We start from the raw sequence: 20,822 nt of genomic DNA, 5'->3' as shown, positions 1-20,822 counted from the left end.
CTGTTATATCGACAATACAATTTTTGTCTTCAAGTGATTTTTCTATATCAGCCGAGTTCCAAAAACTTAAATGATATCGGCTCAAAGTGTTGACCCCAAGTGTTTAGTCGATACTCGATACTGGCTACAAGTGTTTTTTCTATATCAGCCCTAATTTTATTTATCTGAGTCTTCACCAAAAACTTCGATGTCAAGTATAGAAAATTCAAATTTATATCGGATATCAAATTCACTTCTCACATGAGTTGGATATCGGCCCCAAGTAATATTCTGTATCGGCATCTCGCCCCCAGTATCGGCAACATTCAATATAACATTTCTTCTTTTCTGAAAATTTGCGACAAACCCATTTCTAATCAATTTTCAGACAAAACCCAAATTGATGTGATCTCGAAAATTTCACCACTTTGATCAATATAATCGAGTAACACAAATGTGGAAAATGATCTCAACCCAAGTTTGGAAAATGTTTGCCGAAGCTGAAGAAATCTTAACCGGAATCAAGAAAATCATAGCTGAAGCCTCTCTTCTTTTCTCTTATTTTGATCCATTATCAATTTTCTTCCTCGTCAACATATAATCAATTCCAATATCGATTGCTCATCAATTACAAATTATCGTTTTCCAGCTTATCACTTTCTTCCTTTCCTCCTTGCTATCGAAGAAACTGTTGTTTAGAATGCATGACGCCCCCAGTATCGATATCGAAATTTCTGCTTGAGATAAGCTCACCAGCGTGCATCAAAAAGTAATGAATTGTTTCCAGAGAGTTGAGAAGCGCCACTAGAGATTTTAGGCAAACAGCATGCATGAAATGTTTTGGGTTTGCTTCTGACACCGATGCCCACTTCTGAACTCCTCTGAAACACCGACGCCCACTTCTGAAGTCGATGCCATACTTCTGAGACCGATGCCCATATATCTGTATCGGAAACTGTATATCGGCTTCTACTGTTTCTTCTCTTTTGGATTGGATTGTTGTATCGATATCGGTTTGTCCTTGTCACTCTCTGGTATCGGTATTGAATTTTTGTTGGGTATAGGGTATTTGGTTGTGGGTATTGGTATCGAATTTTTGTTGGGTATCTGGATGTCCTGTGACTGAAGCCTTTCGGCTGGAAGTAACTGTATCGACTCTTGCTCAAATTCTGAAACAATAAGAGTAATCCAATGCTGCAATGCAGTATAGTTTTATATGGCTGTGAAAGCAATCGGGGTTCCAGGACAATATTGCTGTCACTGTCTTCCAGTTAGAAGTTACCCAGAAATTGGATAATTTGATATTTCATAATCAACACTTACAAAATCTTGACCAGGGACTATATATCTTGTCCTTGTAACACCACAACGTCAGACCACGTTTCTCGACTGCAACCTTATCTCATAAGAGTTTCATTACTATTAGAATTCGGGTTAATCTATATAATGCAGTTCCCTAAGAGTCTAAGACCCTAACTTAACCCTTCTCTATTTTATTTAAGAAGCTTGTAATAATATAAAGTAAAAACTTCTATCCCTACCATAATCTATCTCGGCCCTTTGAATCTATCATTGAGTATTATTGGACGATATTGAAGTACAGGCTTTGATCACCATAAGTGCATAAGAATGGAGATGGAAAGTACAGGCTTTGATCACCATAAGTGCATAAGAATGGAGATGGACAGGATCAGCAATTTGCCTGAACCAATTCGAAGCCACATTCTAGACTTCCTTCCAATGGAAGATGCGTTCAGAACCAGCATCCTTTCTAGACAATGGAGATATGTATGCTTTTCACTTTCCAATCTAACTTTTGATCAACATTCTTTCATGCAAAAGAACTATGGAGATTTTGATCTAAATTTTGATCAATTTTCATTCATGCAAAAGAAAAATTCTGGAGAATATGCGGATTTTGTTAATCGGATACTTTCTCATCATGATGGATCAGCTATTATAAATTTTGAAGTCAATAATAACGATTATATATATCCTGTATTTGTTCCTGATGTCAATGCATGGATCTCGTACGCTGTAAACCATAATGTTCAGAAGCTTCGTATACATGGTGTCTCAACGAAATATGGTGCAGAACTTTCTGGTGACCTATTCACATGCATTAGCTTGACTTCCGCCGGGGGCATTGAGTGGCTCAAGAAATGAGTTTGCACATCTATCTAATAAGATAGGGTTTTTTTTTCCGCTACAAGACAAAATTATAATAAAAGACGGTCCACATCTATTTGAGCATGATCTAACGGTCTCCGGATGACTATTATATGCTAGACTCAGCTGAAAATGCGGGATTAGAGCTCCCTTACTCTTGCAGGGCAGGCTCTACCTGTGTTGGGAAGATGGTTAAAGGTGTCGTTGATCAATCCGATGGATCTTTTCTTGATGATAATCAGATGGAAAAAGGGCATTTGCTGACATGCGTCTCATACCCCACCTCTGACTGTGATTCACACACACAAGGAAGGTGACCTCTACTAAGTTTGTTTTTTCTGAACGATGTCCTTTGATCAAATGGGTGAACCAGATGTTTTTTTAGAGTAGGTTTGGTTGTCATTTTTTTCTCAAGATACAGTTTGCTAATGTGTTTAGTTCCTCTTGAGTTATTCTGATCCTCAAAACGGCAAAACCAGTCTTGATAAGGCATGCAATCAAAAATATTTGGCATACAAATATCTAAAGTAAGTGAAATAAAAATCTTTCTACTTAGCCATTGAAAAAGCCAAAAACATGTCAGAAGAAATGGTTCGTCATCGAAAATAGGAAAAAGTGGAAACTGATGAAAAAGTTATATCTACAGTTATATGTTTTAGGCTTAGTGGGTGTTTGGTTCTCATTTTTTTCAAAAAATTATTTTTTCTTAAAAAATATTTTTATGAAAAAATATTTATTTTAAAAACAATTTTTCCATAAACATATTTGGTTGTGATTTTTCTTAAAAACTATTTTATCAAATCAGATTTCACACTATGGGAGTTTTTATCAAATCAGATTTCACACTATGTTTATCGATATATTTTGGCATATCGTGACATAAATCACTAACGTCTAAAACATCCATAGAGTTCATTTGACTTGAGCACCTAAAGTGTTTCCTTCAAAGAAAAATAGTTTTTTAATTTGAAAAACAAGTTTTACCTAATTATCATAAAACAAGTGTTTGAAACCCAAAAGTGTTTTTTAGATGAAAAACTATTTTATTTTTAAATAGAAACCAAACACATTTATTTTTTCAAAAAATATTTTTTCACTAATAAACATTTTTTGGCAATAAATAAATAGGATCCAAACACCCCTTTAGACTTATCTCTGGACTTCATTCTTTCGAAGTGACCCAATCATCCTGGACCGGGAGTTCCTTAACAATATGATGAAAAAAGTGGTGGAAACTGCTTTGTTTCCAGTAGTATGAATATGTTGGTCCCAAGCATATATAGTACACATCTGACCTGTTTACACTTTACACTACTTTTTTCAGGTCTAAATTATGATTATCTCTGACCTCTTATCGTCTATAGGAGGCAGTGTACAGGGCCGGCTCTGAGTTCCTGGGGGCCCAAGGCAAGCCCAAAAAATGGGGCCTATTCAAACAAAGCCATTTTTGTTTTTTTTTGTATTGCCATAAGCTGTTGCGTTTGGTTTAGTAGGTTTGAGCATTCCACTGTACTTTGAGGAGCAGGGTTCACACTAGTTTTTAAGAATCTAATGAATATGTATTTGATTATTGGGCTTGGACCATGTGTATAGGTTTAGAATCTAAAAAATAGAGGAGGATTTAATTATTGGGCTTGGACTATGTAAGTTATTGGTTTGGACTAGTATGACGGTTTAGAGTTTAGACATATAAATAGTCTTTATTGTCTTTTCGGGGGCCTTTTTCTGGACATAATTGTGGGGGCCCTAGGCGGCTGCCTAGTTGGCCTTGCCCCAGAGCCGGCCCTGGCAGTGTAACCTTTGTTTTTGTTAGGTTGTTCTTCCTGCTACATATCTAGTATTATATTGGATGTTTGTTCTTGGCAAGTACAACAATAGTAAAGTTCTTCTTTTCTAGCTCTTTTTGACATAATGGTCTTACTGTGGTGCTTTCTTAAGTTTTTAATGCTCTTCTTAGTTTACTACATTTTTGGGCGAGTTATTTATGTTCTTAGGCGAGGTTCCTAATCACACATCTTTGACACCTTAGCTATTAAGATGGGTGTTAAAAAAGATTCGACACATTTAACACCGTGCAGCAACAGAATTGGTATGACAGTTACTGATTCCATTGAAGGTTGTTTGTCACCCATTTGTTAACTATTTTATTTGTTGATCGATATTTTTACTTTGAGAAGGAAGAAAGAGTGGGGCAGTTCCAAACTGCACACCCACATATAAAGATTTTCAGATTTGTCAAATCCTATGCAAAGATACAAATACAGTTATTTTCAGCTGGCGGGGTGACAGTGAACAATTTTGAATGGGTTCAAGTACGGTATAGTACTAAATATTTGTGAATTTGGCCTCTCACCTTTATTCTTATCTTAGAACTTCATATACCTCTATCTTTATACTGAGGAAAATACCTGTTCATTACATTTTTTTTCCAGAACATTCAAGGTTTTATGTGGGGAGATGAGAAAGTTAACAATGAGCTGCAGAGGTACATGAGACGCGTTTTCGTACTTTTGTTCAGTAATATCAAGGCAATGTGTCAATCGGGGGGTTGACCTTTGAATGGGTGCCTTCACATTCAGTTGGTTCTCTCACCCACCTCTTAAGGGGTTGGAAATTGAAGCATAAGATCGATACATTTTTCATCATAGTTTAAGAACGTATTTATGAGTCAGTCTTTACCTATGTATTCCCTTTTTATCATTTGAACTTATTTCTTAAGTTTGGGTTATTAAAGTGAACATTGAAAGATGATATATATATATATTTATTAAGCTATAGAACACGCGGGAGCCAAAAAAATTAATGAATTGGGGTTTGAGCTTAATTGGTTGATTTATCAGTTGACTATATTTCCTTTTCTTTACAACATTTAGATCTTCCTATGCCTACAAAGATATGTCAATAGGCCTGCATGCTGGGGAAGTAGCTGGACCTTGAACCTGTTTAGCATGATACAGTAACAATACAGACGTGTTAGATTCATGTATATTTTGCTTTATTTAAGCTGCTAAATAAATTAAAGCTGCTGGAGATGTGTGTTAATGATCCTTCTATTTCTTGATGGTTATTGAGCATCATCTTCTTTTCATATCTACTTGCCGATAAGTATGAACGAGCTGGCCTATTTTTCCCCTATTTTTTATAGGAACTTTTTCTCGAGCCTGCAAAGCAAATCATAGCTATTTGAGGAGTGGGTGAGAGAGAAGGGGGAGGGTGCTTTATGTCATCTGGCACATTGTTCATAAGCATAGTAAGCTTGCATATATAAGATTTCTAGAAACCCACTTGAGTGCGGAGTGAAATAAATAATGACAGTATGACACTGATCATATCCCATGCTGCCAATGGAGATGGTATTTTGGGAAGTTATTTCATAAAAAAGAAGAACATGTGCAGTCATCGTGTCTAGAGTGCCGACTGGTACGGGCATTCACTAGTTGATCAATAAGTTGTGCATTTGACATTCAACGAACATCAGTTCCCAATAAGTACATTTTCTGCCCTCAGTTCCCAATGAACATCATTTGGTATTTTTGGAATTTGAAAATAGATGACTGAAATCTTCCCAATGAATACATTCGTCCTATAAAAGATGCAGTTGGTGCAAGTATATTATCAACAAAATGGAGGTACCTTTGGACTTCAGTTCCAGTTCTCGACTTCTCTGATAATCTCTTGTATTCTACTACAAGAAGTTTTAAGGTTCCAGTTCCAGTTCTTAAACACAAATTCATGAATTTTGTTTAGAGGGTGTTGCTTCTCCATGATTCTGATATACATAGGCTTTGCTTAACATGTTCACATACCTACCATGTCTCTCACTTTAATGCGTGGGTATCTGCTGTGTTGAAGCGTAAAGTTAAGGAACTCGTTATTAAAATGCCTTCAGGACTTCATTCCATCGGATTACACAATTACTTATTTAGGTGTGGTTCACTAGCTATATTACATATTAAAGGCATAGAAGACAAACTTCCCGCATTGATAACCTTTTCAAGCCTTAAGGTTCTGCATCTGTACTTTACAACATTTCACTGGGACGAATCAGTTGAGCAAGTGACTTTTAATCTCCCGGTCCTTGAAGAGTTCCGAATGGAAAATTCTATGTTGTTGAATGTGAATATAATTGTATTTGCTCCTTTGCTTATGAGCTTATACATATATGAGAAGGGAAATGATTTTAGGGATTGTTATTGGAAAATGAAGATATGTGCAGAGAATCTTATATACTTGACAATGATATCTAGATGTCTACGTGCTTATTCTCTCAACTGCCTACCTACATTAGTTGACGCATCAAAATATTTAGTTGGCACTCGAGAGCTTTGTAATGTTAAGGACTTAGTGGTGTCTAGTGAGATCGTTGAGGTAAGTTTCCTTCTTCTTCTTCATTTTTTCCCCCAGTTTAATTAATCTTATAAATAATGGGAAAACTTGCCCCGTTTATTAGTCCCCGTATTCTCCGTTTTAAACCAATCTTTTAAATCAAAAGGGTACCCGAAAGTTTCACCCACGAAATTCCCAATGGCCTTAAAACCTAAGGACATAATGGTCATTTAATCAGTTATTCAGTTATATAAGATATCTTATCTTATATATATATATATATATATATATATATATATATATATATAATGGGAAAACTTGCCCCGTTTATTAGTCCCCGTATTCTCCGTTTTAAACCAATTTTTTAAATCAAAAGGGTACCCGAAAGTTTCACCCACGAAATTCCCAATGGCCTTAAAACCTAAGGACATAATGGTCATTTAATCAGTTATTCAGTTATATAAGATTAATCTATTCCAAACAGTGCGTCTTTTCCATTTCTTTCTCAAATACAAAGTCTCGACCAGTTCGTATATCCTCCCATAACTTCTTTCTTCTCAAACACGATCTACTGAAAAATTAACTGGGATCTCACTTCCAAATTGAGACGAGTTCTATTTTTCTATCTCCTCTACCAAAACAAACAAACTCGCTGGTTTTCAATGGCTATATGGTTCAAATTTCTTCTTAAACACAAAGGTACTATTTTGTTTATTTTTCCAATATTATCATTTATGTAATCTTTCATTCTTGAACATTTATTTCAGGGATCATTCCAATATTATCAACCCTTCCAAAAATTTCTGCTTCAAACTTAAAGGTATGGACTCTGCCCCTTTTCACTCATAGTAATCTTCATTATGGTTTCCATTTGATTTTAAAAATTATGGCTTCTGGATGTGATACGTTTTTCCCTCTTCGTTATATGCCTGAGCAACATTTGTAGTCATCTTAAGAATGTGTTTGCGTCTTTCATTTGATTACCAATAGTCTGATGAAATGCACGTCTCTTACGTTTATGGGCTTCTTCCCCAAATTAATTTTTCGGGGCTTTGAATGCTTCAGTAACATCACATCTTGGATATTGAAGGGTTTTTGCTTCCAAAATTATGCTTATTACTACTTTTTCACTTTTCAATGATTATTGGATTTTGGATATTCAGTGTATGTTTCTTTTCGGGGTTGTGGTTTATGAAGGAAGACAGTTGTGTGAAATTCACTGTTTTGGCCTATCAGAATTTCAATTGATAGTTCTTCTAAGAGTATATGGCACTGTTAACTTGGTTGGCCTATCAGAATTTCAATTGATAGTTCTTATATATAATGGGAAAACTTGCCCCTTTTATTACTTCCCGTATTCTCTTTTTTAGACCAAACTTTTGGTCCAAAAGGGTACCCAAAAGTTTCACCAATGAAATCTACGGAAAGGTTTAAGTGTATGGGTATGTTTGTCATTTAACAACCAACGAAAAAAAAAAATACCGTAACTTACTTTCAAAATATAGAGCCAAAACACACCGTTTCAACCCCATTTCCCATCTCTGCCTTCTCCATCTCTCTTTCCTTCTATTGCAAACTCAATTTTTTTTATCTTCTCCTTTATATTCTCTCTTTTAGGAATTGCACTGACGCAATGGATGAGGTTAGTTTTTCCATGTCTTCTAATCTAATCCCTAAGTTTGAGCATTTCGTTCATCGTCTAATTTAATTTTATCTCATTTTTGTGTTTGTTCCTTTGTTTGGACGAATGACTGATACAACAGAGTCGGCCAATCGGGTGTACGCAACGAATGACTGATACTCGAAGGAGACGTCTGCGTAGTATTAGGGATAGAAATGCGCTTTCAAACACCGCATTCGTCTACTACTGCTGAAGGTATTCCGTGAAATTATCCGTTTCAAATACTCTTTTTCCTTTTTTCATTGGAATTATCCGTGAAATGGTTGAATGTTCCGGCAAACTCGAATCAACTGAAGGACACAAAAAGATAAACAGAGAAATACCTCTCAATAGATTTTGGGAAACTATTCGACTGTTTGGATCAGAATTCATCCCTATTCCCAGCAAAGGCTGGATGTGGTGGCCCCTCTGATTACTCTTCTTCTGGTTTCGGATCGAGATCTCTTCTTCTCAGATGATTAGCTAGGTTATTATCTGACCCTTACCTGTTTGTGAAGAGTAGTTGAGTGTAACCTGTCACACTTCAGCATGCACACACAATCACAGGATGTCTCTAGGTCACTTTAACTCTCTTATTTCGATGACCATTTTTTGAAGAAAATTGGTGCACATTCTTGCACGTTATTATACCCTTTTATCTGTCAATTGCTAGGAAAGCAAAATTGGAGTGCGAGAAATAAATTATCGCTTTTGTGTTGTTACAAGGATGCATTTTTAAAAAACTTGAGATGTTCATGTCATGAAGAAGTTGAAGTTATCTTAAAACACTACATTTGCAAGGTCAGCGGTAGATGATTGCTTTTACTTTTGAACTTATAATAAAATACCAATAGCTTCACTGTGCATCTCTGGACCCTCCCATATTCCAGGCTCATTCTGTTTATCTTAGCGTTAGAAGTTACTTGCGATCATATGTATTGTTGATTCAATAGTGTCTATTGTTGCTAAATTATACTTTGCCGCAGGGAGCCACGTGGCTTTGGTTTTGTTCCATATGTGAATCCTAATGATGCTGCAGAAGCGAAATATCAAATGGATGGACAAGTTCTTCATGGCCGGGAGCAGACATTTGTGTTTTGCGAGGAGGAGACCGAAAGAAAAGAAACCTTCTGAGATGAGGGCAAGGGAACGACAGAGGTAAAATATGGATTTATGCTTCTCTTTAAATCTTTGATACTGTATTTCCAAGTCTACATCATATTTATCATAATGTTTAGACCGAAGTTTGCTCTTGAACTCTCTCCACTGTTTATTAATTCTTTGGAGGATTTGAGTTTTGTAGGTCGAAGAGACAGTATAATAATTTTGTTTTCAAAACACTAGATCAATAAAATATATGGTAATTGGAATAGTAAGAGGTCACACTTGAAAGAAGCTTCGAAACAGGACCGTAACAAGCTTCCATATCATAACCTTGATTTGGTGGGGACATCCTTCCAGTCTTGAAATTGGATGATGTTTTCGCGTTGAAATGGCTTGGAGAAACCTAAGATAACAATAAAAATCAGACGGCAGCCAGAACCTTTCTTTCCAAGCTCTAGAAATCCTCAAACCCCTTCGTATAATGACCTTAGATTACAGTATCTATCAACATCACATCCAGCCACAAGAAGTTTTAAAAATATATAAATAGAATTAAGAAGCCTTTCAACATGAATAGGGTGTTGTTGAAAGATGCCATGATGCATTTTACATCTACTATCATTTGTTACTGGTTTACACATTTTATATTTATTTTGTTGTTTTCTTTCTCCTGCTGTCTCTTTTTTCTATTGTTGTTATGTTGGAAATTTTAGTTCATAAAATTAGATTAGATTAACTTGGAAAAGGTTGTCTTTAATTGGAATTATTCAGTGTACTACACCAAAGAAAGTAGATTGTGCAGAGCGTCGTTTTTCAGGTCTTTCTACCAAATGAGAGCATAAGATTTGATACTAACAAGGGTCGCTGGTAGCTAGGTAACATGGTCGAACCAGTTTCAGTATAGAAATTGCTATTATAGTACAGCTAGCCGAGTTCATTTATTTGTTAAACACTTGAACCACTTAGTATCAGTTTAACCTAACTTGCTAAAACACACTATTGAGTATCCAGATCCTTCTGGTAGAAGTAGAGTTTTAAGGAAAAACATCTTATTTTGGTGCTCTCGGTTAAAATTGTCATAAATGCGCGTTACAAGGATCGACTCATTCAACCTAATGGCGAACTTCCAAAGAATATCACATGTCCGACTAGCCGCTTAACCGGGTTGTTTTGCAATTAGAGTATTACAGACTACCCAATTTGTTAAAGAGCATTCTCATGTAATCGAGTAAACTATCATTATGTTCCTCTAAATGATATCCCACATGCAACTGACTTGCTAATCTTTGGAGGGATCTTTCACACTTTCCGATGTTATCCAAAATGACTATACTATTATGTTCACATTTCTTTTGTATCAATCCTGAACTTGGGAAAGGAAAGAAAGTGGCAGTAATAACATCCCTAAACAACAAGTAAGAACTCCAAAATTAAGCATTATTACTATGAGAAAAGTAAACACTGCGTATAAGCATGATTACTATGTTATTTTGGATTCTTTGGTTTCTATGAATGTTCTATGGAAAAGGAAAATCTACTGCTATTCTTTGTTGATAGAAGAACCTAGCAAGTCATGTTCAATACTCTTGCATACTAATTGGCAATTTTTTTTTTTTTTCATGACTCGATAGTCTCTCATTCCAGTAATGTCATTGTGTTTAGGGATCACTGTTGAATGAGCTTGCCATAGCTAACAAGAGTTTAGGCAGAGGCACCGTTTGGGCGATGGTGAGCAAGGTAAAGAAGAATGGAACTTGACATAACCAACTCCAAAGGAACACGTGTCATATATAGAATGTAGTAAAAGTGGAATTCCTCTCGATTCTGTATGAACCGAAGAAGGTGGGATTTTGACTTCTGTTAGTATGCTAATTGGTAAACTAATAAATATTTTAATACCTTGAAATCAATCTTGCGTCAAAGTCACTTAAGTTAAAGCCTCATTTGTAGATTTAAGTGATGATGCCTTGAAGTACAACAGAAGTCGTTTTCTTCAAGATTCAGATAATAGCACGTCACCATGCTCTTTGCAACTGACACTAAAGTGAGGACCGATGGAAATGAGGATCAACACGGAGGGAAGGCCGATGAATTTGTCTTCAAACACTTATTGATGTCAATTTGGATAGCACGAGAGAACTTGGATCAACATCTTCAAGATTTACGTTTCGAACAATTATTTGAAGTTCTTCGGTTTCCAAGATGGTGACTACCAATATACCATATGATGAAGGTGCCGTCAAGATGTCAAAACCATTAAGCAATTCTGATAAAGTTTACATGATCAAAGGTATGATTTCCATCTCTGGTGAATAGTTACGTTTTTCCCTTCGAAATAATGATGAATTTGATCCATATAGTGAAACCATGTGCCCGTTTATAACTGTTATGGTTATTAGTAAAATATTTCAGCTTGATATATATGTAGTGTTTACACTTTCTAAAATGGATGTAAGATCATCCATCAATAAACTTCACTCCTTATCTAATTTTAATATATATACCTCTCTATATGCTTTAATGTGAATGCAAACACTATGATTGATAGTCTGATGCTAGCTAGAATTGCATTACATCATATCATAGATTCTTCAACAAGTTAATGAAACTTCAGTTAGATGACTTGAGCCACTAAGAATGTACCCCTACAATTCCTCTCTTCCTTATTTATTTTTTGTTGTTCATTTAATTGTCTAACAGGCCCTTTGTTTCGCCTTTGCAGTAGCTATTACAGATGCACTAGCCCGAAGAGCACTATGAAGAAACGTGTAGAGAGATCATTTCATAATCCATCAATTGTGATAACAACATATGAAGGCCAACATAACCGCCATATCCCGGCAACACTGCGAGAAAATGCTTCTAGACTGCTGGCTAATCCGATGTTCATTTCACCGCCACGGGTACCAAGTTTTCATCAAGAGCTACTGATGCAGCTTCCTCGCACTAGCTGGGCGAGGATGCTCACTCACAAAGGCGTTCAACACAATATTAGATTTATTTTCTTTGTTGCAACTTTTACTTGAAATTGGCGAGACCTTTGATTATAAGCTATTTTTTGCTTTTGTGAACCATTTCATTACTTTCGAATTATATTTTTTCACATTTATTTGTATTTAATCAGTAATAATTCATTTTGGAATCAAATTTATAGAGGTTATTCACTTCGATTATTTAGTAATATTTTCCTAACAACAAAATTTTTTTTCAGAAGCAAATGGTGGATACTTTTTCGTTTTTATCTGGAAAAAATGGGCTAGAAATTTGGATATCTGGGGGCCGACCAAACTTCTTTGCTGCTAGAGTATCTAAGGCAGTTGCTTAACTACATCCCTTAAAGCGAAGAATCGAGGTTTCAGTTTTCTACATTTGAACAGATATACATCCTTCGAACCGTTCAGAACACAAATTCAGTTACTTTATACGTTAACCGTCCTAACTATCCCTGTAAGAGGTATGATGATCACTATAAATACTGAGAGTCTTGCACTTTCAAATCCCTCTCTTCTTCTGCTGCCTTTCCATTTCCAATTGCATCCTTGCGAAGAACAAAGAACCATATCATTCAAAAGAGGTTTCTTTCTAAATCTTTTCTATTTTATATAACAAGTTTTTCCCCCTGCTAATTCATTATTTTTCCTCTATGCTAATTCGCATCATTCCACTATTATTCTACATGATTATTCGTACTAATTAAAACAATATCCAAATTCACTTTGTTTATAGGACTGAAGATTGAAGTCGTCAAATAATTCTTAGGCAATTACTGATGGGTCAGATCAATAGCAGCATCGTCCGTTTTCCATTTTATTTAATTTTACATCCTAATATTTACTTAGTAGATTAGACTACAAAAACTCCTTTGATGGTTGATGTTCTTTTATTACGATATATGTGTGATGTGGTACTGTTTAGATTTATAACAAAAAAGATTATTGTTGTGTTATTGTTGTATGCCAATTTTATTAATAAAAGGGGGTTCAATGGTTCATTTTATTTTGTATCAAACCCTGTCAAAGATGATTCCAAAAATAGCCATGTTGCTGCTGAATCATTAGAGTCACCTGGAGGCACTATTGCAGCAGGAGTAGCTGTTTATCAAGGTACGGTGTCGAACTCATTGCACAACTTTAATTAATCTAGCAATCTCACTGGCAGTGTTGAACGATTTTGGAGGACCCGACGTCTCCAGTCTTCCAAAAGCCTATCTATTGGCACAAAAGATCTCTAAATGCAGCAATAACTACGGTTTAAAGTCAATTTGCATGTGGGCCACAGTGATGTACCATGCATATGAACACCGTGCGTTGCACTACTAAATTAGTATAGTTCTATTGGCACATCATCGACCCGGCTTTCCTTATATTCTCCACGTCTTAACCTCTTTCTTTTTAAACTTTGCGCGGTTTGTTCAAAATAAGCGAGTCGATCCGCTGACTTTTTTCCCCCTTAACAATGGATTGCGACTCGACGAGGCCAATAGAATCATTGGTGTCGCAGAGTATGGGATATGGATTGTGCTTTTGGTGAACAAAATGCAAGGAACAGTCTACCATTGCAACGCTTTCATACATATCTCTCGTGGATCCATGGCGGTTCAATATTCTAACACCATCTCAACTATCCGAGTTCCACGAGACACCATGGCGTGAATTAGGGGAACTACAAGTTCGCGGTATGATGTGATTAAAAATAACTGCAGCTTCACCCTGAATTCCAGCTCTAGATTTAAGTGATAAAGATCCAAGATACTTGGCGGACAAGTTTTCCAATTTCTGACATGCTAGAAGGGACACAAATGCTTCCACTATGTCATGCCTCATGTACAAAATGTGCACACTTCCCCACTTGCAAGAAAAGGTGGTAGGAGATATTATGGAGGCAACCCAGCTGTTACCGAATTCTTAGACAAGACATGTTGCAATCTCTTCGTGCTGCTCTATCTGAGCCTCTTAGTACCCGAAGCGTTCTGTTCATGTCTGGTCAGATGGTTGCGCAAATTGGTTTGTCGCAGGACAGCCAGATCAAGGAGACAGTGGGAGCTTTCTCATTGTTGAAGTCCACTAATTTCAGCAGATGTTTAGTCAGGTTCTGATTTGGTTTCAGTTTAGATGGGATCTTACATCGACTCCTATTAATCACTGCAAGGATCTAGGTAATCTCGCTTTCCTCATCACGGGTATTTTCAACGCTTTCGATTTTTTTTTTTTTTTTTTTTTGGTTTTATTTTTTTGCTTCTTTTCCCATCTTAAGTATTAAGCTAATATCGCTACTCTGCATGTTCGGGGGTTCTTGTGGTTCTTGCGCTTCATTTTCGATTATCATACTCCAAGGTGAGTTTAGTTTTAAGGGATTGTTTCAATTTAAATAATGCTACATTTTCTTTGAAAGACATTCAATGAGCACAATATCCATACGATATCTTTGCAATTTGTTGTGACTAGATTATGAAGCTAAGAAGAATTAAATCAAGTCTTATATATAAAGCCGATACTTGCTTCTTAACTTGGTTGCAATCAAGTCTTATATATTAAATCAAGTCTTACTGTTCTATTCTAATATATTGGTTGCAATCTGTTTTTTGGTATAGTTTTTTGTCGTGCTTTGAATTCGTTCTCATAAAGGTTTGGCTTTCTTATTAGCAGTACCGGAGAGCGAGAAATAAGCAAAAGCAAACGTCGATAACGAACGATGCATGATGCTCAACAAGAACAGAATCATAGGGGATAATCACTATTAAAGAAGAACCTATCAATACATTGTCGATGATCAAGTACAAAGTACAAATTTTCTCACCTTATCAATACTTGGTTTACCTTATTGGTTTTTTTCATTTCCTAAACAAATTCAAGGGTATACTGCCCATGCGAAGACTGAATCACTAGATTATTAAGAAAGAAAAATGAGTAAGTAGTGACTACTTAAATTCAATTCAATATTGAATTCGGTCGATCCCACCTACCATATGCTTATATGCTAATGTATAGGTGTAATAGGTAGTAAAACTTTTGTGTAGCAGTTTTGGTAAGCTTTAGAGAATATGCTTAAAAGTTAAGAGCGTTGTGCATGCCTTTCCTTTTTCCATATATTTCACTACCGACTGTTGACAAAGTTTGGGGCAATGTATTCGATGCATATTGGGCATGTATTATGTTTTCTTTTTGTTTGTCTAACAAAGCTAACATTGTTCCTTGAGCATTGCTTTATACTGAATTTTTTCAAAAGGTTTGTAGGCGGTGAAAGAAAAGTTCATTCGTTTGTGCAGGCGATCAATCGATGGCGCTTCAGCTTTCCGGCTTCAGTTTTCAAAGCATTAACTTCAAATAAGCACCGAAAAGAACCATCGCATGTATAAGCTTGGATCTCATGCGCTCATTGGTCTTCCCTTTACTTATGAAACTTCGATTCATTGAAACAGGTTAATTCAAATCTAAATTGGACGAGAGAATTTTGGTTGTGGGTCATCGAGGGAACATGCCCTGTTGCACTTGGTGCTGCGAGGGTCAAAGCGATTGTGGAGGAGTCTTATGCAAGGATATTCTTTCTGAATTCAGTTCGCGATGAGTGTTCTACTACAGGAATCGAGGGGAGGTTGTGTGATGAGTGTTCTATTGGTGATGTTGTTGTTTTGTTGAGCTTGCGGAGAACCTTCCGATTAATCATACTCTTTGGAAAGGAATATAAGTTGAAGCCTATCGGATCTGAGATGGTGGTCTATTATTGATCTTTGGTGGGATTTTTAAACATGCTAGGAAGACTGGGATGATTTCTTCTGCAGCACCTTCTTAAGGTTTTACTAAAGCCCACTGTCTTTGGTTTCTATGGATGTTTACTAATGAGCATGAAAAATATTGGGTTCTATTAGTTGCTCATTTTGGTGATGTTCTTTGTTGCTCTTTTTAACCTTTTGTTTTTAGACTCCAAGGGTCATGCTTTTTGTAATACTAAGTGTCTTTCATTTTAAAATAAAATTTGTTTGTGTTTTTGTATTTTTGGAGTAGATGCATAATAAATGTGCATTGGTTTGTATTTGTTACGCCTATGCATCTTTGGGATTACAATTTCTTTGTCTATGTATGTTCTGCATGTGCATGTATTGTTTCTTCACATTCTTGCCTCTTCTTCTAGATACTTGGGTTACATATATAAATTATTTCAAGTTTGGGGGATGCACTTCTTAGTTTATTACTGTTCTATTGAATATATTGCCTTAAGTTATCAACATTGTTTAATGGTGGAGCAACAAATATTCAGATTTTGCTTCGATAATATAGAGTAATTGGGGGTAAAAATAACTCAACTAAGGAGTTCACGTTGGAAATGGAAAACTCAGTTAGATGAAGTAGTGAATATGTCAATTTAACCAGTTTTTTGGTTCACAGAAGAGGAAAGAGAAAACCCTTTACCCTTTGATCAAATTTTAATTAAGAATTTAACTCTGTACAAGACTTTTTTTTTTTAAATTGATCTATGCAGATTCCCATGCGAAATGTGGACTGACCTCTTTTGGAGTCCAAATTAGTATAGTTCTATTGGCACATCATCTGACCAGCTTTCCTTCTATTCTCCACGTCTTAACTTCTTTCTTTTAATTTTCCCTTAACAATGGATTGCGACTCTGACGAGGCCAATAGAATCATTGGTGTTGCAGAGTATGGGATATGGATTGTGCTTCAGACTGAACAAAATGCAAGGAACAGTCTACCATTGCAACGCTTTAATACGACGATGCACTTCAGCTGTGCTTTAGATGCTCCCTTTGGCCGAATCCTTTAACTTAGATAATATTGGGGAAATTAGTCCCTTCGCTTTGCGTTAGAGCTCGTTTCTATCTAGCTTCTTTGACTGCACACAGCTGAAAATTTTGTTCAAAATCATTGTTTGAGTTAATATCATGTTTTTTATTGTTTCATTTTATTATCATGCAGTGTATCTCTGCGCAGGTATGAGTGTTTCCTCTCTGAATAGCTGCTTTCTGCCGCACATAATCAGCCTTAAATTTGTTTTAACTTATGCCCTTATTGCATGTTCTCGACCTTTTAATTAGAACTTGGGAAGTGACTATCGAATTGCCTAATTAGTGTCCAATCATTGGTGTCTCCTCAGGTCGTTATAAACGCAATCATCATCATGCCATCAAGATTCAAACTCCATTTCCCATCATCCCATGTAGTACGAGGAGAGCAACACAATGCCAATAACAAATGTGCACCCACTATCACAGTATTCCCACTTTTCCTCCAGTGCATATATGGACTTTACCACGTGTGTGGATTAGATGCTCCTGCTTTGTCTGAACGAATACGAAGGTTCACCAGTCGTGAGGAGCACTATGAATTTTTTTATCCTGACGTCTATGAAATATTGACAGTTATGAATAACTTTTTCCCATTTCCCCTAAGAAACATATATTACATAAAACAAACAAAATATAATGCATATTGCAGTTTTTCCGTATGTGAGGAATCATATAGTTTAACCTGATTCACAATCAACTTGCAGTTCAAGCTTTTGTTGGGTGTGTCATGCCTTGGTAGCTCAAAGCAAAATGGCTAAGAAAAATTAAAAAGTTTCAGGAATGAAGGATTAGCTACTCATAAATGGCATGAAACCAAACGATTACCAAATAGGGAACAACGTAATGGTAATGTTAATGGAAAAGTTAATATTTTGCCTCCATTCTCTTGATGAAACTGTTCAACGAGACTACCATTTGGCTCAATATTTATATAATTCTCTGCATCATTGCCATTGTCCATGCTACCGTCAACCCATGTCAAGAGATTATTCGTAGGTTAGTTAGTACTCAATATCTGAAATCAATGCTGCATAAAATGACCATTCATCCAATGCAATCAATACACAATGCTCCTCGGAAAACCAAGACACACTACCAAGTACAAACCCATGTCACCAACCAAGTCACAACGTCACTACCAAATGGCAGTCAACAACAGGTTTCAGCGTGGCAGTACTGCTAAATTTATTTTGAAACCACTGCTGCTGATACAGATATTGAATACTAACTTGAAATATTTGGAATCAGTCCCAGTGATATGCCGCTTACTCTAGCTGTAATTCAACGAAGCAGCTAGAATCCATAATTTCTTACTTCTGTGCGCCTCCATACAAATGGATTGAAAAAATTCAACCCTCCATCATTTGAATCATTCAATCTTGCCACATAGCCATCTTACCTCATAGTCATCTTATCGAAAGCTATTATTTACACATTCAATTCAATCCACATATTATATCCGACTTAAATGTGAACGTTTCTAAATTTAAAAAAAAATGGCTTTTTTTAGCTAGCAACATTTTCTTTCTCTGTCCAACCTACTTACTTATTTAATCATACCAAAATATTCAACGACAAAAAAACAATTGCTAATGGATTCGCTAGATCATTTTGAAGACAATAATAAGAAAAAGGTTATTCTTCTTGCATTTTTCTTTAGATATTTTAATCTTCAGTTAAGAATACACATTATGTTGTACAACATGATGTAGTATTCTTATATCTTACAGGTAGTACACTCATATGAATCCAACAATGTTCCTCCATCACATATAAATGCTCGACAAGAGAATTACACAACTAGCAGCACAAAGGTGAATTTCCTCAACATAATATCCATTTCTTAGGTAAATTAGTTTGTGGCATATACAATACTAATTACATACTAACTAAATTACAGGCGGTTAAATACCTCTTCAAATATATTTATTCGCAGCATGGCAAAGCAGCAAAAATCGTATCAAACAAAAAATAAAACTAACGTATTCAAGTGTTTTTTTTTTCGCTTATTGAAGTTTCATTCAGACAAATTTAATATGTAATATTTTACATTATACATAATACATAATTCTTTCCTTTCATTTTTTCCGCCCCATTTTTCATTCCTAGCACGTGCAACGCACGTGCCCGTTTACTAGTTTATTTATAAAGCTAGTAGTCTAAGACATAAATCCATGGATGATTAACACATTCATTCTGTTGTTGAAACTTAGGCGATTCATACTGGCTAATGCAGTTGTATCTGATATTTATAGGATATCGCAAGCCCAGAGCTCGCATCAATTGTGCCTAAACTATTTAAGGTGACCAACCTTGGAGTGATTAATGGATATCATATACTTGACTGTAGTCATTTTGTAAACCTGCTCTGCCAAGTGCCTAATATTGAATCCCTTGTCTTTAGTCATTCTACGCTGTTCTTTTATTTCTTAACGGAATAATATTAGTGCCATTAACATGCTGAAGTTTTAAGTTTTGATTTATGTAGGGACTCCCTCTTCGGTCTAGTGGAGAGCATGTTCTGACACTTACAATACTTGACCTGGATTTTTTGCCACATCTGAAGACAGTTGAAGTAAGGTGCTTTTACGGGCGGGAGAATGAGGTAAGTGTTATCATGTTTTTGCTGAAGAACGCAAGAGTTTTGGAGAAAATGACTATCATTTCTGTTTCGACGCTATCTGCGGATCCAAAAAAGCAAATGAAAATTAGTAAAAGACTACTAATGCTTCCTAGAGCTTCAGGTTGCAGTGTAATCGACTTCTCCTAAATGGTTGATGGCTTGGCACTTCATCTGGTGACTGTAGCAAAATGATGTGTAGGGCAATTGGAAAGTTTGTACTTACAGTTAAACCTGTGCTAAATCTTGCTTTGTAGACATGGTTTAGGGCATTCGTAAATACTTTTGATGTCCAAGAACGATTTATGTAGCAAAGTCTAATTACTTATGTTATTTTCACCTACTGAATGGTTATGTTTGTAATGGCTTTTGGTATTTCACCAACTGAGCTGGCTGAAACAGCGCGAAATGTGAATGTTTTTTAACCAATCAAATACATGAATGTTTGTTCACTTGTCTAAGTGGTAGTTGTCTTGTCGTCAGTTCAGACAGTAGTTTGTGTATTTATCGTGATATTTAGGAACTGAAATGATTTTCCAATGCCCTTTTTTTTCTTCTTCTGCTTGTTGTTCGTGTTCGTGTTCCCATCTCAATTTCCAGCCTCCACGCTGTCAAAATATTTTGGGTCCCAAAATGCTTTATCAGGTGACAATTTTTTTTCCTTTTTAAATTAATGGGTTTAAAGTACTGTTGAAGACTTGAGGTGGTTTTTAAGTGTGTTGGTTGTTACTATTATATTTATGCCCGAAGGGATTATTTAAAGTAAACTGCACCTTTTGAGTGGAAATTTCATGATTTTTTTTTTTTCCTGAAAAAGTTATGGGGTTAATGGAGACCCTCACCGGTTTATATTGCAAAAGGGTAAACCTTACAAGCCTCCCTAAGAGTTAGATCTTTAAAAGGAGACACACAAAGACGCAAATTGACAGACTATAAGCCTAACATACTTGAGATCACTAGACATGCTACAATCGAACCCTAAGAAAGTAGAGCTAGGAATCCTACTTCTTAGTCATGATTTCCTTTACAATCTTAGGATGACCTTTACAATCCGATAGTAGAGCAGTTATATATCGGATGAATAGTATATATGAAGAGTGCAGATGCACACTATCGGATAAAAGAATATATCGGATGAATAGTGTATATGAAAAGTGAGGATGCTC

General features: G+C 36.0%; 1 protein-coding gene across 1 annotated transcript; it reads left to right on the top strand.

The window, feature by feature from the left end:
• The first annotated feature begins 1,608 nt into the window (after positions 1-1,608).
• LOC147478550 (F-box/LRR-repeat protein At3g59200-like) lies at positions 1,609-2,145 on the top strand. The gene has a single exon (XM_086586262.1). It carries the CDS (start codon positions 1,609-1,611, stop codon positions 2,143-2,145), a length of 537 nt encoding a protein of 178 aa, XP_086442388.1.
• Positions 2,146-20,822: the final 18,677 nt, after the last annotated feature.

This window comes from Coptis chinensis, chromosome 9 (genome assembly GCF_015680905.1).
Source record: "Coptis chinensis isolate HL-2020 chromosome 9, ASM1568090v1, whole genome shotgun sequence".
Taxonomy (NCBI): domain Eukaryota; kingdom Viridiplantae; phylum Streptophyta; class Magnoliopsida; order Ranunculales; family Ranunculaceae; genus Coptis; species Coptis chinensis.
This window is presented reverse-complemented; position numbering and strand designations above follow the sequence as displayed.